At 43.7% G+C, this 19,884-nt stretch overlaps 2 protein-coding genes across 2 annotated transcripts; one reads left to right on the forward strand and one right to left on the reverse strand.

The window, feature by feature from the left end:
- Positions 1-257: 257 nt before the first annotated feature.
- On the reverse strand, positions 258-12,354 carry OGFOD3 (2-oxoglutarate and iron dependent oxygenase domain containing 3). The gene is made up of 5 exons (XM_042883761.1): positions 12,296-12,354; positions 11,992-12,218; positions 5,944-6,019; positions 5,137-5,179; positions 258-326 (listed from the first exon to the last, which is right to left on the reverse strand). The coding sequence occupies exons 1-5, from the start codon at positions 12,352-12,354 to the stop codon at positions 258-260; spliced, it is 474 nt and encodes a 157-aa protein (XP_042739695.1).
- A 12-nt stretch (positions 12,355-12,366) lies between these two features.
- HEXD (hexosaminidase D) lies at positions 12,367-19,645 on the forward strand. Its single transcript, XM_042883991.1, has 12 exons — positions 12,367-12,510; positions 12,612-12,721; positions 12,785-12,872; positions 12,968-13,132; positions 14,096-14,279; positions 15,453-15,524; positions 16,017-16,212; positions 16,382-16,464; positions 17,250-17,328; positions 17,404-17,505; positions 17,999-18,088; positions 18,655-19,645. Exons 1-12 carry the CDS (start codon positions 12,367-12,369, stop codon positions 18,821-18,823), a joined length of 1,482 nt encoding a protein of 493 aa, XP_042739925.1. The 3' UTR covers positions 18,824-19,645.
- Positions 19,646-19,884: the final 239 nt, after the last annotated feature.

Below are 19,884 nucleotides of genomic sequence, written 5' to 3' on the forward strand. Positions count from 1 at the left end.
GGGGGTTGGACTCGATGATCACTGGAGGTCCCTTCCAACCCCTACAATTCTGTGATTCTGCTGAAGAGTAGCTTTCAGTAAGTCCAGTTTAACAAAAGATAATGCTGGTTTTCCACCACAGCAGCTTTTCAACTAACTGTGGAAAACTGTGGTAAATCTAAGCAATTCTACAGCTGGCAATGCTAAATCTTCCAGCCCAGTGGACCGAATACTGAAGGTGCAGGATTACAGGAGTGACAGCAAGTCAAAGTGTCACATTACCTGTACAGATTAACAAATTGCTTCCCTAGTGAAAGAGCTCCAGAGTGCAAGTCCAAAATTGATGCCTGGGAAAGGAAAAAAAAAAAAAAGAGTCTGAGAAGGTTTTATTATTTAACAAACTTTAATAATCATCTTGTTGGCTTTCACTTGCCATACCCTCCCAAGTCAAAGTATTAGTTTCTAGTTTCGCATCCAAAATATTAATGCTTATTTTACAACTGCAAGCCTCCTCCAGTTTGTTCTATAAATGACCATAAGATTAAGGCACCATATGGATAAAGCACAGAGATCCAAATCCAGCATACAGAATTGACAGAGCCTTCCTCCCCAGGGTGAGACACTGTGTTCCTGGACCAGTCTGAAAGACATTCCCTTTTCACATTTTCCAATATTTATTAAGTGCTCAAATAGCAACACTAATATTTAACCTGCCCAACATTTGTTATTAAGATTTCTTCACCATGTGTTGCTGTGTACTTCTTGTATTTAAAACAGAAAAGTTTGCTTTAAAGAACAATTACAATTCTAAGGTTTGCCAGAGCCACTCTGTTATTCCAATTTCTAAACTGCTGTAAACTGTAAGAAAAAACTAAAGAGTGAAAAGATCTTACATCTGGAAATAAATAAATCAATCCATTTCTCCGTTTGACTCAAGCCAAATGCTACTGTTGAGCTCCAGACCAATTTAAAAAGGTCAGTATTCACATTTGCTATGATAGAAAGCTAGTTCTATATTTTCCTAAACTGAATGAAGAACACTCTTGTACATCCCTTGCTGTCCAGAAAATACATGTTTTTTCCCCATAATTTAAATAGCAATTAAAAATATGCTCACTTAAAAGCAGCATTCCTTCCTTCACTGAAATCATCAAGCAGCAGCAGTGGATTAGCCTGACTGCCACCAACATTAATACGACATCTCTGAGGTACAATATCCTGGAAAAAGCATTCTCATCTTGGAACCTGGCATTTCCTGATGCACCACGTACCATCCACAGGTGAGCTGAGTGATAACTCCCATCTTACCAGCAGGATTTCTGGGCATAGCTGGGACAGAAACCACTTTTTATTTTAACCAAATTAAAGACAGGCTGGTGAATGCATTGCAGCACAGTGACACAGAGCTGCAGTGGCAGCCAGCAGTACGGTTTCAAACACCCCCTACACCCCAAGTCTCAGCACACTTCTCTCTCTCCTCTGGATCACATTTGGGAGGACACCCATGCCAATCCAAACAAGAGAAAAATCACTGGAGGCTCAACTGCTTTCAGCTTCAGAGCCGAGATGGGAGCTCCACTAAAGTCTCTTTTTAAATAAAGAGGTAACAAACTTACTTCAGCACATCCACCCAAATTTATTCCCAAACTTTTAAGAATATATAAAGTAACAGGCTACTGAAACAGACATGAGTTTTTCAGACTTCTGCTTCTCACAGAAGTTCTTTAAAGACTGCAGAGGACTGTTAGAAACAAGTCACCTTTCTGCAAGAGCTGCTCTAGGATGAGCACTAGCTTTACTCAGGCTTCAGAAGTAACATATTTTCATTTCATTGGTTTCTGGTTCTGTACAATAATCTAAGTTACAGCTGGAACAAGCAAAACTGCTTCCTTGTAGCTTCAAAAATACGCTTGTAGCCATGCCAAGGTAGATTATAAGGAGAAGTAGCAGGACGTATCTGAAACATAAGTTTAATTTAAGAACAAATTGCTTTCCAAATACTTCCAGCACATGTTCCACACACTGCAGATGATCACAGCTATGTGGTAGAGACCAAAACAGTCAAGTGGATCAATACAAGAAGTACAGGTACATGCTCCCAAGAAGTGGTGACATTCATAGCTGAGAAGGCAATAACCACAATGCAAAGTCAGACAAAGAAGACTGAAAACAATAAGAGAATATTCCTCAGGGTTGTTTCAAACAGGAGGAAAAAATAACTGAAAGACAGAGGCAAGGACTTGATTACAAACACAGAGCAATTTCTTTAATAGCTAACTGGAAAAGAAGCTGAAACATTTAATTTAGCCTCTGCCATTCCAGAGCATCCAATATTTTCAGTAGCATTTTTAATACTCAGAAGAACACCACTTAGAGGACGGTGTCAACACCACTGCTTACAGTTCAGCTGGCTGACCAAGTTTCATTAGTCTGTACTTCAGATCAATGCTCCCAGGCAGAAAGCTCTGCAAAGTTCATCTAAAGATGGCAGGAGCAATGCAAACATATCCACATGTACTCACGATTGACAGCTCACTAGATGATCCTGGAGGTCTTTCCCAAACTTAATGATTCTATGATATGATCTATTCATGAGATACGGTTTAACAGAAGAAATTGAACTTTCTTGTACAAACTGACAGCTGTCTCAAAGTGCCTGCTGGTAGCTAGGCAAGAAAGAAGGAAACTATGGGGTCTGACGTAGCAGATGTATGAGATAAGATAAATACCATGCAGAGGCTTTATCTTCTCCCCAGAAAAAAAATCAGGACAGCATTTTAAGGACTCTAGAATTTGGTAAGAAGGGCTGAAAGCAGGAATGATATTACCTGCAGAAATACCATACTGTGCATGGGTGCGTGTGCCCCCATCAGAAACCCTTGTTTGGCATCATAGCCACACACTGTTTGCTTCTTTCAGTCATGAGAAGCACAGTTTTCCCTGCAAGAAGGAGGTTTAGGAAGCTACTAACGTCAATTTGCAGCAGCATAGGAAACGGAGCACCTCAGCTGACTGCACCAGGGGTTTCTTTTCCCTGGCTTCAAAGTGCCAATAGCTTTGATAATAAATGAGTCAAGTTTCATTTATGCTGGAGAGATGTTCTGACGGCAGCACCTCCAAAGATTTGAGTGAGTCAAACTGGTAACGTAAGCAGGGATCACATGCAAGAAAATATTGGGTAGAGAAAAAAGAAAGGCCATTAGCTTTATTAAGATGGGGAAAAAAAAGTTGAAAAACACCAGGAGAACTAGCAGAAATTGCATTCTAGAAAGAACACAGTAGAAAAAAAGCTATTTTGCAGAGACGTACAAGGGAAAGCAGGACAGTGGTGCAGAAGGTGCCTCTGTTTAGATTCTGCTGGAAGTCAGACCAGAAAATTACACGTCCTCTTCTAGCTTCAGTGTGTGCATGCACATGAATGGGCATGTGGGCAAATACACTGATCTAGGAGCAGTTATAACAGAATATGGGGCAGAAAGTTCAGCACAGCAACTGGGGTTTGACTCCTGGGACACTTCAGTAATTCAGTGTCAGACAGAATCTTCTCAAAACAAAAGTATGGAGAAGGACACAAGCTTCTGTGTGAACCTTCAGTCCCCCAGGGAAGCAGAAAGGACTGCAAACAGGGAGAGAACTGACAGAGTTACAAGTTTAGCTCTTTAAATTATTAACTTACAGCCACACAAACAAATCTACTTCTGTGAACTCAAAATACAAATATGACAAGCAAAGATGCTATTTAAAATAGGAGTAAATCAGAATGAAAATAGTCTGCCCCACAGCAGGAATTTGAAGCTTGGAAATATGGAGATAAAGTTGACTAAAGAAAGAATTAAAAAGAATCAAAGAGAAGAAGAATTATTGAAAGAATTTTTAAGGAAAAATTTAGTCTCAGAACAATGAACATAATTGGATGGACTTTGAAGTCTCAGACATGTAAAGCAAAGCGGCAGATCTCAGTCAACAGACTTGCAGCTCATAAGGCAGAGTAAGGTGGCCAGATGGAATAAGAGCTGAAGCATTTTGTATGCTATGTAGACCAGAGGTTGGAAAAGAGGACAACAAGCTTCAGTGAAGAAAGAAGTTTTATCTACACATCATCAGCACAAAGCAGTCATTATTTAATGAGATCTGGGAGCCAAGATTGCAATATCAGGAGCAGATTCACATCAGGAATCCAAGAAAGAAAAAAATGCAGAATGGAAAAAAAAACAACAAAAAAAGCAAAGGCTAAGAAAATTTAGGTGAAGGACTACATTCAAAGGGCTGTCCTGAACATTATCCTCTAGAAATGCTTTTCAGCTCATCTCTTTAGCATCTTTCAGTGCCTATCCACAGTTCTGGGTGAGGTTTCAAAGCAACTTCTTTTGCAAAAGCTCCTTTTGCACCTTTCCCTAAGGAGTCACAGCGTGCAACAGCTTTCTCACATTCACACACTGCAAGGAACCTGAGAGGATCACAGCCTACAGAGTTCTGAGACCAACAAAATTTTATTACCAAAGAGTCATTTTCCCCCATTTCTCCCCCCCTTTAAAAGCTCCCAAAATGTTTTTTGCAGATCTTCTTAAGCAGTCCCAAGGACAATTTTAAAAAGTCTTTTTTTTTTGTTTTTCCCTTCCATCACAACTTTTCTCCTTTTCTTCCAACAAATGTCCCAATTCAGCAGAGGCCCAAAGAAGTGCTTATGTTTACAAATACTCAAGAAACAATATCTGTTCATACACAAAAACAAACTGAGAACAGAGGGAAAAAACGCAGAGAAAAAGGTGAGGTTTTTTCCATATTTAAAGAACATAATTCAGAGTTCTGCTGAAGACATTACATGAAGTTTCCACAAAAATCAGCCTGTATGTGATAGCTGTGAACCACTGTGATTTGGTTTCTCAAAAAGGACAGAAATCAAACTTGTGTATTCTGCTTTAGCAGCTGGTTCCAGCTGCAGAAAACTAAACCAGACCAAGAGAGGCACTAGAAATATTAACTTAATAGGAAATGTGTCAGCTGTACTGGATAAGTCAATTACAGTACTAGCAAAAGCATTAATAGGATAGAAAATAAATTCCCAGACAATTTCCCCAAATCTGTTATCTTCTCTTTTTAATCTTAAAGCTCTCCTTGGAAGTAAGAGAATGTAAAAATTAAGAGGACGCTGCTCACCCCTCCATCTGATCCTCCCAAGGACAGTCCCCTCTCTGCTATTCTGCAGGCAAAACAACAACCTCAGATGAGAACTGAAGGCTTGATTACTTTGTCCTTTAATGTCATTATATAAAACACACAGCTTTCCAGTAAGAGTTATTTACTGCATCAAATACAACCCAGTTAAGTAAAAAAGAGAAGCTACCTTTTATTTGAAACCCTGAATTATGCACTTAGTCATGAAAATAAAGTATCTACATGTTGCAGAACATTTCTGGACAGGAACAGCCCTTACATACAAGACCATAAGCACCTTCACTAAAAAAAACCCACAACCCTGGCTTTCAGATTCAGTCTGGCCAAAATTAAACAAAACAAGCAAATAGAAAAACCACCACAGATTTTCTAATTACAGACTTTGACAGTCCCATGCTATTTGATTAAAATTGATCACTGCGCTCATAGAGAACTACAGGGTCAGCACCAAGTCGTAGCCACCCAGAAAGCAACTCGTCTGAAAGGAGATTTACGTTTGGTTTTATTTCTGAAGGTAAACTGGAACAACAGAACAAAATTGTTCATCATTTATTTAGTGCAGAGAATTCTGTTTTCTTTTCCCTACAACCCATATGCCCACATAGCTACGCAGACTCTGTATCAAAAAGCCTCCACTACAACAGAAGTGCAAAGTAGCTTTTAATAAGATACGCACAAGTTTAATGCATTAATCAGTTTAAATCACCTCCCTTCAGCTTGCAAGCTTTCCATTACACCTGAACTGGGGCTCACTGTCAGTATGGCAGATAGAAATTTAAGGAGAATTACCTACGGATTCTTTCCGCTTCCTCCCTGGTGATCACAGCATCACTCACACCTCTTCCACACCTCCTGGGAGTGCACCCTGAAACACAAAAGGAAAGACCACCTTCCCAAAAAGCTTCCAACCAAATCCCCATGATGTCCTCCTACTCCCTTTTCAGATCCACAAGAGTCAAAAGTTACATCACGAGCCAAAGAAGATGCCCCTTGGTTAGTCAGGCTGTGCTGGAGACATCTGTACATACACACATGTGAAAAGACAGATGGGAAGAAGGGCAAAATGTCTGCATCTAAGTGCAGCAGTACAAGTGTTCTTAATTATATAACTGGTCTCAGGAAGATGATCTTCAGTGATTTCCCCTTACCTGCTCTGTTCTAGCCTTCAGACAGGCAGGGCGAGAGCCAGGGAGTTCAGAAGAGCCACAAGGATCCCTTCATCTCAGGCTAACAGTTCAAAATCGGGCAGCATTTCTAGCAACTGGAACCACTTAATAGCAAATACCTACAGAGTTCTTCTTCACAGTGTAAGCAAGCATTCAGATAATGGACAGGGATACACACCACTCTCAAAAGGGAGAGTCAAGAGGGCAAATCACATTCTGAATGTGATTACTCTACAAACAGACCTCAAAGGACAATTTTTTATAATGGATCTTGCATTAAAAGGTATCATATCCAAAAGCATTAGGACCTACAATAAAAGAATTCACTTAAAATTCACTACAGAACGACCTGGCATTTAATATTAAAAGCTCACAGAAAAGGATCAGCAGTAAGAGGAGTGAAGAATATATGAAATTTCTTTTAAAACTACAAGTCTGATGCACAACAGGCTTTGGGCAAGAACAAGAAATAAAATCAGTTCTGAGTCAATACAGACCTTGGGATGCTGCATTAGACATTTTCCTGGGGAAACTCCATTTACAGATGTAAAGTTATGGAAGAATGTGAATGAAGCCATTTTCTGACATTTGCCAACACACTTTTCTGTTGCTGAGCTCCTCTTCAGAGATTATTTGTTCCTCGGAACAAAGGAGAGGGTACAAAGCACTGCTGCAAGAGGAAAAGAATTGCATTCATCCGTGCAAGGCAGAAGTGTCAGTCTGCTCTGATCAAAAGCATCTGATGATAACAGTGAGCACAGTGACAAAAAGAAATCTTGCCACAGTACAAGTGCTCTGCAGGGCTGCACACTGGCATACTGGACGTGCCTTGGCTGCTTCAACACTGCAAAACCCTGCAACTACAGCAGCACCTTGAGAAGAAAGAGAAGCCACGAGGAGATGTGGGTGCAAAACCTGAGGCTGACAACACGTACCAACTGCACACTTGAAAAAGTCACTTATTGGATGTGTATTTAAACTGGAGGCACCAAGGGCATTCCGAGCAAACACCTGAGAACCCAACTATTCTGAAAAGCAATTTTTCCTTCTAAACCACTGGGGTAAAAATGTAACCCACTTGGTTTCCTACCTGGATTTGCCTGCTGCAACCCAAACAATTCTGCCTGTTTTCTGACTACCAGCAACAACTCACTGAGATCAGCTCAAGAGTCAAATTCCAGGAGGCACATGCTGAATTATTTGAAGATGATCTACGAAAGCAGCAGGTAAAAATGTTACGAGGTTACAGTGTGAACCACCAGTACTGCAAGGCCAGCACAGAACCCAACATTATAACAAAAATGAACCAGAACCCCAAGCTCACTTTTCTCCTTTTGACACTGTGAACAGCAGCAGAATCAAAACACACCATTCTTCAGAAACAGAAGTGTGGAGGAAAAAAAAAAACACAGAACACTTAAAAATGCAAAAATTCAATCAGCAACCTGAAGGTGCTTCATGAATTTGAAAACAGCACTTTGCAACACAGCCCCAGAAGCATAGAATTCAACTGACAAGGGCTTTCCAGGTGGAAAAGTTGTGCTAAGTTATGAATTAGAGGGGGGGGAAGAGAGGGTGAAGTCTATGCCGTGTTTGAGGAGAACTGTAATTATCCCCTCCCTCTGCAGTCAGAAAAGCAGGGCCACGTTCTCATGGAAATCCTGAGCTTTTTCAGTCTCTCAATCCCAGGCACTGACCGTTTGCCAATTAAACACTGCAAGCACTGGAAATGCTATGTTCCTTTGTAGCATATAACCTAGCAGTCATGAATGGGAAAAAGTAGCAGCCAGTAAACAATGCCAACTATTTCTCATCCCTCCTAAAGCTCATAAAGCTCCATCGCATGCGTAGGTTAAAAATTGGCTCTTCACTTTTGAACGCCAGCCTGAAAAGCATCTCAGAAGCTGAATGATGAGACATCTGTGCCTCCACGCTAGCAAACACTCATCATAAGAGCAGGACAAATGGCTGAGGGAGAAACAGCTTCAATTCAACGCTCACAGATGTACAGAAACAGCCAAAAAAGGAACGAATTTAGGCTGCCAGAACTGAAAACACTTATGAGACATTTCATTAAGAACCACAAGATTCATTCACCAAAGACATGCAGAATAATTACCACCAGCCACAAATCACACCCCACATATTGCACACCTTATCTAACACTCTATGGGTATAAAGATGTCAACAAATTCATAAGGCACAAGTTCAGAAAGCTGCAGTACACTTATTATTATTCTGCTACAAAACAGGATTAAAAAAGACTGAGATAACAGACTGACACAAAAATGAGATTCTAAGACACTCAGGAGAAAGCTGAGCATAGAAAACCAATAAAGTTGTCTTGACAGATAGAGACAAAAGAGCAGAATGACCTTCCTTGTGCCACTGAAAAGGACTCTTTAATGCACGAGTGGCAAAGAAAACTCTTAGAGATAAGGGAAAGCATGTGTTCAAGGAGAGATGTGGCAAAAAGGAAATTCAAAGGAGAAATTCAATGCTCCACAGCAACTCATCTAAACAGAACCTTCCTTGCATGACTCCTCAGAAAGGACACTAGAAAGACTTGCTTTTTCAGAAGAGATTTGTGCTCTAAAATTCTGGCTGCAAACAACAGCGCAGGACTTACCCTTCTGGAAAGGCTGGTACTGGAGTCAGGATTTAGCAAAGCTAGCTTTAGAGAGGATGAGGGTTACGTTGTGTAGCAATTGGATGTATCAATACAATGGGAAAGGTGTGACAACAGAGACGTGATGATAGCAGGATTGACATGACAGAGAGGTGCTATAAAGGAAGGGAAGAAGATTGCTCACCTGTATCAGAAGATTCTGGGTTTGCAGGGGAAAGCTTCACTAAGGAGGGATCTCCAAAAAGAGAACCTTCCCAGCTAGGGGTCAGCCCTCAAATGAGGTCTAAGAGAGGTGCAGCCAGGCTGCTCCCCTTCCACCTGCACGTGTTAACTGCCTTCACCTGTGCTCCCAGGGCTGACTGGGTCTTTTCCACAAGTGCTCAATCAGTGGTTCAGGCTGTGGCTCAGCAGTTCCCATGCATATTGCTAAGCTAGGAAAACTAGCAAAGGTAATGCTAGAAGCAGGAGGTATTCTGAAAGAAACAGCTGAAGCTTTTCCAACCTGAGAAGATAAACAAAAACAGAGTCTAGCATGAAATCAGACAGGTTCCAGAAGCAAGGTATGAACACTGGATGCAAACCGTGAAAGGACTAGAACCACCTGTGTTGATGAAAACAATTTCAGCATTAAGAAATGTGTCATCTTTGTCTAAGAAACCACTGCACGTGGGAGCACTAAAGCAGTAAGAGCATATTTCCAAAATCTGCACTCATGAGAATATAGGCTAGGATTACAGAGTACCCAATAGCTTCCACAAAGCTGTGCCTAGCAAAAACAAATCACTTATCTAATAAGCTACTCAGCTTTGAATGCAGGAGTTGTATTTTTCCAATCAGAGTAAAGGAGAAATGTACACAACACTGAAAAACCAGAAATACTCCCTAATCAGCACACAGAAAATAGAAAGTAACAGGACCCAGGGTCTAGGTGCCTATATCCCAGCTTTGCCTATTCTTGAAAGAGGTTCATTGCCAAGACAGGGATGACTCCTGAGAGAAAAGAGATGGGCAAGATGATATTGTCATGATAATACCAGAAATCTCAGTGTTGGACCCACTATTAAAACTGCTTTCCATATCCACTGACCTCACCTCTGGGAAAGGATCTCAGAGCCTCAGCAGTGGCAGAAGCTTTGAACCCTGACAGAGTATGCCAGCACACACAGGACTATGCACAGATTCATCAGACACGCTGAAAGCCACAGCAGTTTTAAGTAGTTAACCATATCTCAAGAGAGCAGAAATAGTGAAGATCTGGCTGCAAGGATCAGACTCTGCTCACAGCATGCCCCATCTTCTGCAAACATCATCAACTTAGTACTTGTAGCACATTTTATAGCTGTATGAAGCAAGTTTTCTGCTGTGCAGTACTATGGAAATAAGGCTCTGTGACACCAACCACTGTTATCTATCGAAGCAAAACCAGATGCTCTGTTGGACTGGATTGAGGGGGAGCAGGTGCATAAGTAAGAAGCTCATCTGAACTGTGGACAGACCAAAGGGTAATAGCAGCATGCCTCCTGCCACAGCACCAGCAGCTGTGGATGCAACGCCAGAGTAAAGACGGAATAAAAGCTCTTCAGTGATAAAAAGCTGTTTCCAACAAAGCGATTAAAGCTGAGGAGCCGAATGCAGTTCGGCAGAGAGCAGCAGACTGCGCGGTTGCAGCCACCCCAAGCTCCCAGTAACGCGTGCAGCAGGAGCGCTGCGGACGGCTCACGGGCGCCCTCTGGCGGGCATTGAGCGAATGCAAATACACTGAATACAAACTCATCCAAGGCGACTCCCCCTCGTGCCTCCAGCACGTTCCTGGGTTTGATGCCGACCACATCAGCCATTTAATACGCGGTCAAGAGAGGGCACGCTTGCTCCTCCCACACTGCAAGAACACAGAACGCATCCGCTCATTCCTCAGCTGAGATACCTTTAATGTTCCTTCTCCATGCTGTTGGGGCTGCCAAGACCACAAGTCTTCAGCTCAGAACATTCCTCTAACAAACCAGAAATTGGGAAAATACTGTTTTGGTGAGCTTTCTTGTTTGTTTTTTGATAAACCAAAGCCCTGGTAGCAGAATGCCGATAGATTCAACCCCAGTTCAGAGTTGAAGAACCAACCTGCAGCAACACTGGCTGCATAGATTTCTCTGGCCTTGAAACAGCAGAAGAACAGCCAGCAGCCATTCTTCCTTACTGCAGGAAGTTAAAACTGAACACATGCATTCTCATGCTCAGAATCAAAAAGTCCTCCTACTGAGGACGCTCTCTTGTGAGTAAGTTCCTGAGGTGCTTTATTTGGCTTCAAGTACATCTACTGTGATGAATTCTCCAAAGCCCTACCACATGAACACTGGGAAGGCCTTTTTTGACTGCAGGCTGTGCGTCACCTTCTGTCTCGTTACCAGTTTTTTGCCCAACACCACCAGGACCAGGCAGTTATCCCCTCCATCTCCCATCCTTGGGGCAGTACAACCAAGCTGCAAGCTTATGGCCGCTTCCCCCCAAACCAGTGCTGGAAGAGCTGCTCTGCTCCAAGCTATCCCCCAGTAAGCTGCAGTAAGCTTAGTAAGCTTTTGTCAGCCACATAACAAACCAGATAAGGGAATGGATTTGTCTAACAGCTAAAGGGGAACCAGATTTGGATAACAGCTTTCAAGAAGAGGGTGGCTGTAGCATCAAGGAATACAGTTTAGTAGGTATGGTGGGGCAGGTCAATGGTTGGACCGGATGCTCTTAGAGGTCATTTCCAACCTAAATGATTCTGTGATTCAAAAAAATCAGGAAATAAAGGTTTCTTTTTCCTCAGCACGGCACAGTTCATCACTCACACTCAACACACAGCCAGGCTGAAACAAGAGCTGAGCTGCTTTTTTACAGGAGGAGCACTTTGAAGAAGAGACATCTCCCGAGAAGAAGCCTCTTCCTGCTCGGGAGTAGCACAAAGTTTACTCCGCTCCCCCTGAGCCTCAGCAGAGCGTTATGTGAGGAGCACGGGGAGCGGCCCCAGCGCTCCGCCTCCCTGCAGGAGCGGGGATCCCCAAATACCTTCAAACCTCCGGTAGCCGTCGTAGTCCCCGGAGCACGGCACCTCCACGAACTTGTCGAGCAGCGTCTCCCCTCGCCCGGCCAACACCTCGGCGACGCCGTCCTCAGTGCTCCAGGAGCTCCACGCCAGGAAGGCGCCGGCGGCCGCGACGAGAGCGGCGGAGACGAAGCACGCGGCCCACAGCCGCCCGCCGCGCGCATCCCGCGGACTCGCGTTCCTCCGTGCGCTGCGGGGAGCGGCACGGACGTTACCGCACGGCCGCCATTCGCTCCCTCGCCGCCCCTCCTCCCGCCCGCCCCGTACCTGCCCTGCCGCCGCCGCTCCCCGCCGCCCGTCCGCCGCCGCGCCGCCACGGCCGCCATCGCCGCGAAGCGATGCTCTCGACGCGCCGCGCTCGGACTGCCGGGGCGGAGCGAGGGGAGGAGCGAGAGTGGCCGGAGCCGTCGAACGAGATGCGGCGGCGCCTGGTGCACCTGGACCTGAAGGGCGCTCCGCCCCGCGCCGCGTACCTGGCCGAGGTGAGGGGAGAGGGGAGAGGGGAGAGGGGAGAGGGCGGCGCTCGGCCCGGCCCGCACCCCCCGCTCGCCCGCCACCGCCCCCCCCTCCCCCTCCCCCTCAGGTGCTGCCGCTGCTCCGCGCGATGGGCGCCACCGGGTTGCTGCTGGAGTACGAGGACGCGTTTCCCTACGCGGCGCCGCTGGAGGCGCTGAGCGCGCCGCACGCCTACAGGTAACGGCGGGGAGGGGCGGCGGGCTCGGCGCTCGGCGCGGCTCTCAGCGCGTCCTTCCGCAGCCGCACGGAGCTGAGGCAGCTGCTGGGCCACGCCGCGGAGCTGGGGCTGGAGGTGGTGCCGCTGGTGCAAAGCTTCGGGCACATGGAGGTGAGCGGCCCCCGACCCGCCCCCCCGCTGGGGCTGCGCACGGGTCCGTCCCGTCGCGGGTCCCCGTCCCATCGCCGCGCCCCGTCCCGCCGCAGTTCGCGCTGAAGCACAAGGAATTCGCGCATCTCCGTGAGGTGAAGCTGTTCCCCAACGCCCTAAACCCGCACAAGGAGGAGTCGCGGGTGCTGGTCAGAGCCATGATCGACCGCGTCATGGAGCTGCACCGGGACCTGAGGTGGTTCCACATCGGCTGCGATGAGGTGAGGCGCGGGCCGGGTGCTGCCGTGACAGCGGAGCGTATCCATCTTGATGAGCCCAGATACGCATCTTACGTAGGACTGACTGTGCCGGGCCAACCTTTGGACGTGCTCCCACGTCACTTATGGATTTGTGTAGAAATAATGATCTCCTTCCACGAGAGGAATCTCACTTCATTCAGTTCTGGACCATATGGTTGCTAGTTTTCTTTAACTAAGACTGGCGAGAGCAGCTCACAAGACAAACCTTCCAAAGACAAATACAGTATGCCTTAATGTATAACCAGTGAATGTACAGATGTTATAATTCCGAAATATACCAGAGAGTTTGGCTAAGCAGTAAGCAGTTTTATTATACTGAAAGAGAATAGATAGTACGCTTACCCATATCCTGGGCTCACCATGAAACTCCAAAGGAGGGGATCTCCAGAAAAGATTCTTCCCCCCTGGTAGTCAGCTCTTAAATGGGTCTAGGTGCCTTCACTTGTGCTCCCATGGCTGATTCCTTGCTCGTCTCAGGTGGTCAAGCAGAGGTTCAGGCTGTGATTCAACAGTTCCCATGCACTTAATTATTCCTGAGATACTTTAATTCTTCTAGAAAACTTCACAGAATCACCACTGTTGGAAAAGACCTTCAAGATCATCCAGTCCAACCATCCACCTATCACCAATAGTTCTCACTAAACCGTGTCCCTCACTAAATCCAAACGTTCCTTGAACACCTCGAGGGTCGGTGACTCCACCACCTTCCTGGGCAGCCCTTCTGTGATGTGTTTAGTCAGAGCCAGATCCTGCAGGTTGATACTCACAATGTCTTCAGCACCAAAAAGTACTTTGAAATACTTCTGCTCAGTGTGTTACGTTTGTGCCGTAGTTTGTGAATACTGTATGATTGCGTGATGCTGTATCAAATTTGTTCCCCCTGTTCCCATACAGGAAGTCAGAATTATTTGCTTGATGTTTCAGGTCTACTACCTTGGTGAAGGAGAGGAGTCCAAGGAATGGCTGCAACAACAAGGGAACACGCCAGAGAAGCTGTGCTTATTCCATATAAAAGCAGTTGCAAGTTATATGGTTTCGTCTTATCCCACTGTGACTCCCATCGTGTGGGATGACATGCTGAGAGGGATCAGCGAGGAAACACTGGCAGGTGTGTCACCTGGGATGGGGTGAGTCATTTGGTAGCCCTCAAAAGAGTTCACGCATTCAGTTGAAACAGATCTGCTATCAGCTGAAATACAATACAGAATGATCCGAGAATAGTTGAGATGTGGTCCATTAGAGTAAGAAGTGGAGACACTTAGTCCATGGCAATGCTACAGACTTTCTTTTTGACATTGGGCGAGTCTTACAATGTACGCAGTTCAGTTTTCTATCTGGTAATAGTCATTTTGCACAGTGGTCACCATAAATTCTACTGTCTTTACCCGTTTCAAAGAAAAACTGTAGTCTTTTCCTAAATTTCTACATTTCTCACCACCTTCTAATGTTAGTTGTTACTTTGTACAGTATCTGGTTCCCATAATGCAGATTCAAGAGAAGCTCTGTGTCCTCGATGTTAAAGTTGACACAGTTAGTGAGGAACTCCAATACTGTATTGTCACAAGCCTCCTATGTTGAAAAATATGCAACTACTACTAAAATTAGAATGGTTCTAATGGAGTTTCACATTTTTCCATTTTACGTGTGTGCTCTAAACAGATTTAGACAGTATCATGAAGAGCCATACAGCTCCTCCAGCTCTGATTGACCTACTCATAGCTTTCGTGGTGGGGAATCATCCCCAAAAAACTAGAACTCCTGCAATTCCCACAAAAGCAGCACAGCATGTAGCTACGTGCAGTCTACCACCACAGCCAATAATGGACTAAGAGTAAAATGGGATGCAGTTAAAGTACTCAATTTATGCACGGTTTACTGCATCTTGTTGAGGGGTGAGAATTTCTCACATTTAAAACTACTCAGGGAGCTGATTATAAAGGGAAGCTAACCTTGCATTTTCATTATGGGCTTCTTGAAAAGATAAGTTCTGTGCAGACAATCCTTAACTTAATAGGTGATTATTTCCTTTGAATTTAGCTGACATCTTGCATGTACCATTTGCAACTCCACCAGTTCAAGCAGCCAGGTAAACTAATAGATTCATGCCCCTGACATGTTCGAAGTCCTGACAAGGCTGAAAATGCACGTGGGCATGAAGAATTCGGTGACAGGCCATAGTTTGTTCTATAGGTGCAGTAATGCATGACTGACATGTACTTCTTTCTCACCTGTAACTGTCCTTTTTCTATTACTTAAAAAAAAAAACCTCTGCTCCTTTCAGAATCTGGGGTCCCACAGCTGGTGCAGCCTATGATCTGGGACTATGCTGCAGACCTGGATGTGGAGAGCAAAGGTTTGTACTTCTCTAAGCTGCTTGGAAGAGCTCTGATACCTGATTATTTATTATCATTTTAATCTTTCTTTAAAACTTTCCAATGTGTGCCATTTTGGGAAAAACAACAAAAGTCTGATCAGTGCTAATCCTTGAAGGGGGGGAAAAAAGAAAGTGATGCGCAATTGGAGAAGATGGAGTGCAGCCCTTATTATGTGAAAATTCTTCTGAACTACTCCTTCAAGGCAGCAAACATCCTACAATGAAAGAACAGCAGCTAATTTTTTAGACAAGTGGAGATTTACCCTCCTCTTATTAAATTGTATGATGCATTTAATACACTTGTATTACCAGCAGAATCGCCCCAGCTGCTTCCATGCCAGTAGACCTCATGGCTCTCCCTCTAACAGAAACGTTCAGAGCCCAGAATTCTTGTTAACTGGAACATTGCAGACATGGCTGAAAACTGGAGAAATATGTGTCCTATAGGTATTCTTTTGTGTCTTATTTCAGTGCTTCTTATAGAGAAGTATCGTAGATGTGGCTTCTCCAAGGTGTGGTTTGCTAGCGCTTTTAAGGGCGCTACAGGAGTGAATCAGTCTCTAACACTTATTGGACACCACTTAAAAAACCACCTTCAGTGGCTGAAAGTAGCAAGCAGCATCCCTGCTGATGTGCTCCAAGGTATCGCACTGACTGGCTGGCAGAGGTAAGGCACGTCTTTTAACATGAAGCAGACTTCCACCCAAGCCTTCCTCAGATGCACAAGGAACTTGGAGATTTAGAAAGGAAGTTGGCAACGCTGGAATCTTTCCTATCAGTTACTGCTCAGCTTCACCCAACTCGAATGTCTAATTAGTGAATGTTTTCTTTTTTAGGTATGATCACTTCTCTGTTTTGTGTGAGCTTTTCCCCGTGGCAATTCCATCACTGGCTGTATGTCTGCAGGCACTAGAGAATGGTACAATGGCAACTTTATTCTCTCTGAGCTAAAGCCTAACACAGCAGTGAAATGACCTTGCCCTAAGGTTAGCACAGGCTTACTACATTTTGAGGTGGTTTCACTATTTGATCATGATTCAGATTACAAACAATAGATCTCACATCTCACCTGCAGCAGCAGAGAAGCCTCTTGGCCTGCGCATTTAAAAAGAGCCATAGTATTCCAATCATGTTGTATTATAAAATATATACAGTATATTATATATACTATATACAAAATCACCACTAAACTCATCATGTACTGAAAAAAAATTAAGAATTGCTTTTTTGGTAATTAATTTCAAACTGCTGGTACATAAGTGAGACTAATGACATTTAAATATTGTTTACATACAGAAATTAATGCATTTTCTTGAAATGCACCTAGGAAGTAAAGTGCCTTGTAAAAACTTCCTGTTGTTTCTGGCTTCTTCAGAGGCAGCTGCCAATCAAATTTTTACTTTTGTCTGCATTTCTTTTCAAAACATTAAAATACAACCTGCTTATGCTTAACTAAGACACTAAAAGTATTAAGTACTCTGAATGGAAAGCTCATAACTAAAAAGGGCTTTTTGTGGCACAAGAAGCCTTGTGAAAGATGTACTCCCTCCACCCCCCCTTTTTTTCCTTGTTCTTTTTCTATTTTAACTTACATTCATCCAAAGAGATCTGGTAAGCCAAGGCTGAGTGCTTGAGAAAAACCCTCTTTTTGAGCACTTTTGTTATGAAGGCTCCTCTGTCTCATTTCTTATGTCTTCTGCCCAGGTGGCTATTCTGAAAAGGTTAAAGAAAATGTGGAAAAGCTCCTGGGAATGTCCAATCTGGAATTAGATACTTTCATGAGGTAAAATTCCAGCTGCTGGACTCAGACACTTCACAGTGCACAGTAAGTGCAGAAACTAACGATCTCTTTGGACAGCACAAGTACGGGGACCTTTCCTGGCAGCAATATTCTTACCCTTGTGACACAAGTTAGCTTCTACCTCAAGTCATCAGTGGATGAACTTCTTGAAAGGAACAGGTACTAAGGTTTGCATTGATTTTTCTGTCCACAGGAGTGTGGGGGCTGTAGCACCGAGAAATGGGCCATGTACGCAGGGAACTCCAACAAACCGCTTGAACGTTAAGCACTACATTTCAGGCATTTCACCCTGCATACTGACACCTCAGCAGAACTTAATGTCTGAATTCAGCTGAATTCCTAGACTGCATGTGCTGTCTTGCTTCAGTAAACTGATTATTTGTTAAATTAGAACTTAAAGTGAATATTTTTAATTGTTTGGTTACCGAAAAATGAACTTGAAATGAAACTTAAATTGCAGCAGGTGACCAGTTGTTATTGTCTGCCACAAAGTCTTCTACAAGCCAGTTCCAAAGATACATAGCCTTAAATTTGCTTACTCCTTAGTCATTCTCTCCATTTGTGAGATAAAGCTAAAGCTCAATCACTTCCCTCTGTTTACAGATACACTCCTGCTGTTTCAAAGACTGTTCATACTAACATATATTTTCAGGTATGTCACAGGCTGGTTCAGTCCCTACCACAGAAAGAGGAAGATTATTCATCCTATAATAATGCATCACTTTCAGCCAGATGCAATAAGGTAACACCACCTATTTTACAGAGGAACAAGTCTGTCATTTTTCAGGCTGGCAAATTCCTACAGCTTTGAGTTCTCACCTCTTTATATAGTTTACTCTCAGTTAAAATCAATCATTGCAATGTGTTCATAGAATAGATTTAAATAGAAGAGCAGGCTTACTTTTATCTGTCATCTGTTGAACAAATTTAGTGAATACAAGTACAGATTCTTTGGAAGGCCCTCCCTTATATATGGAGTTACTCCTCCATCTCAGAAGTTGTGAGTCTCAGTGTGGGAACATAGCAGGGACCAGGATCCAGGCAGAGCTTGGGATAAAACCAGGCCCCTTTCCCCTGGCAGCATGTGTGCTTTCCAAAAAAGAGTTGCTAAGATTAACAGTACTTAATGTACCATGTTTTGCCATTTGTGCTAAGGTCTTTTTTACAGATGCTGCTTCTGCATACTCATCCTAAGGACTGTATCCTCTTTGTAGCCCCTGTAAAAGCCCTAGTAAGCTTGTCCCCTCTTGAGGCAGAAATCATCTGCAAACTTGATCATTTTCTCCTTTCTTCCTTGATTTTGGTCAGTCTTCTGTCCAAGTGGAATGCTGTGGTGCAAGACCTCCAGGCAGCCATGGAGCAAGTCTTCCACAAGTGTACTGTAGAGGAGTGGATGGAGGAGAACGTCCACCCCAGCCTAGAAAAGCTGCAGCAAGTGGTGGATGATTTAGATAAAGCAATAAATGCACAAAATTAGTCATGTTTTAATTTGTCTTTTTCAATGGGAAACGTGGCCAGTGGACATGTGCAAGTAGTCATATGGCTAGAGTTTGTCATCTTAAGAGTTGAAGCCACAACTGTGATTTAACAAGTGACCTGAGGGAGAAAGGAATTTATCAAGGTAATAGGCTTTGAGTCTGTATTAATTGTCCTCTAACACTGCTGAGCCCTGAGTCACCTGCCCTGTAAGATTTACTCTCCTTGCATAATGGAAATCAGGAGTCAGAATTCAGCTGTATTCTCAAGACAGAAAACTTTCCCCACCCCCCACTCACCCCCCTCAAATTCAGTACATCTGACAGCAGTTTCATCCAAATTTCAAGCATGACCAAAGTCTACTGAATGCAAGGGAAAAATGCTCTTACCTTCTGTTTTCATCTTGAACATTCAGAATCTCCAGAAACTTATAGGAAGATATTTTAGGACTTTACTGGAACATGAAGATAGTCAATACAAGGAAAACAATTCTAAAGTCACGTAGTTAAGAATACTGTATCACGAATCTTCAGAGTATCCTTTACCTGTCTGCCTCATTTACTGCTTTCTTGCAAGTCTTACCTCGGAAGCACAGGTACTGATATGTTCTTGAACCGACTGTTAAGACGTGAGCATATCTCTGGATGCAGAGCACACAAGAGGAGGTAGCATAACACAACTTACTAAAATGAGAAGTCTACAAAAGTGGTCTACAATTTTTTTTTTGTAAAAATAATGCACAGCTGCTATGTATGCCTTAATTGCAGAAGTCACATCCCTTACTCTAAGATTATTTACTCTAATAAACACTTTGATATTCCAAGTGTTTGTTGAAACTTTGTTTTGTGTACAGCGTGTTGGTTTGGTTTAAGAGGGGAAAACATGCACCAGGGGAAAGTTGGTGCTATTAACTGATATGGAAAAATGTTAAGAAAAGAAAGCATGATCAGGATCAGTGATTATATACCAGTGATTCCTCTGCCCTGCCCGCCCACCCCATCATCTTCAGGAGGTTGGTGCCAAATGGTACTCCAGACAGCCAACAATATTAATATAATTAAA

This window comes from Lagopus leucura, unplaced genomic scaffold (assembly GCF_019238085.1).
Source record: "Lagopus leucura isolate 7727_CA_CO unplaced genomic scaffold, USGS_WTPT01 Super-Scaffold_100040, whole genome shotgun sequence".
Lineage (NCBI taxonomy): Eukaryota > Metazoa > Chordata > Aves > Galliformes > Phasianidae > Lagopus > Lagopus leucura.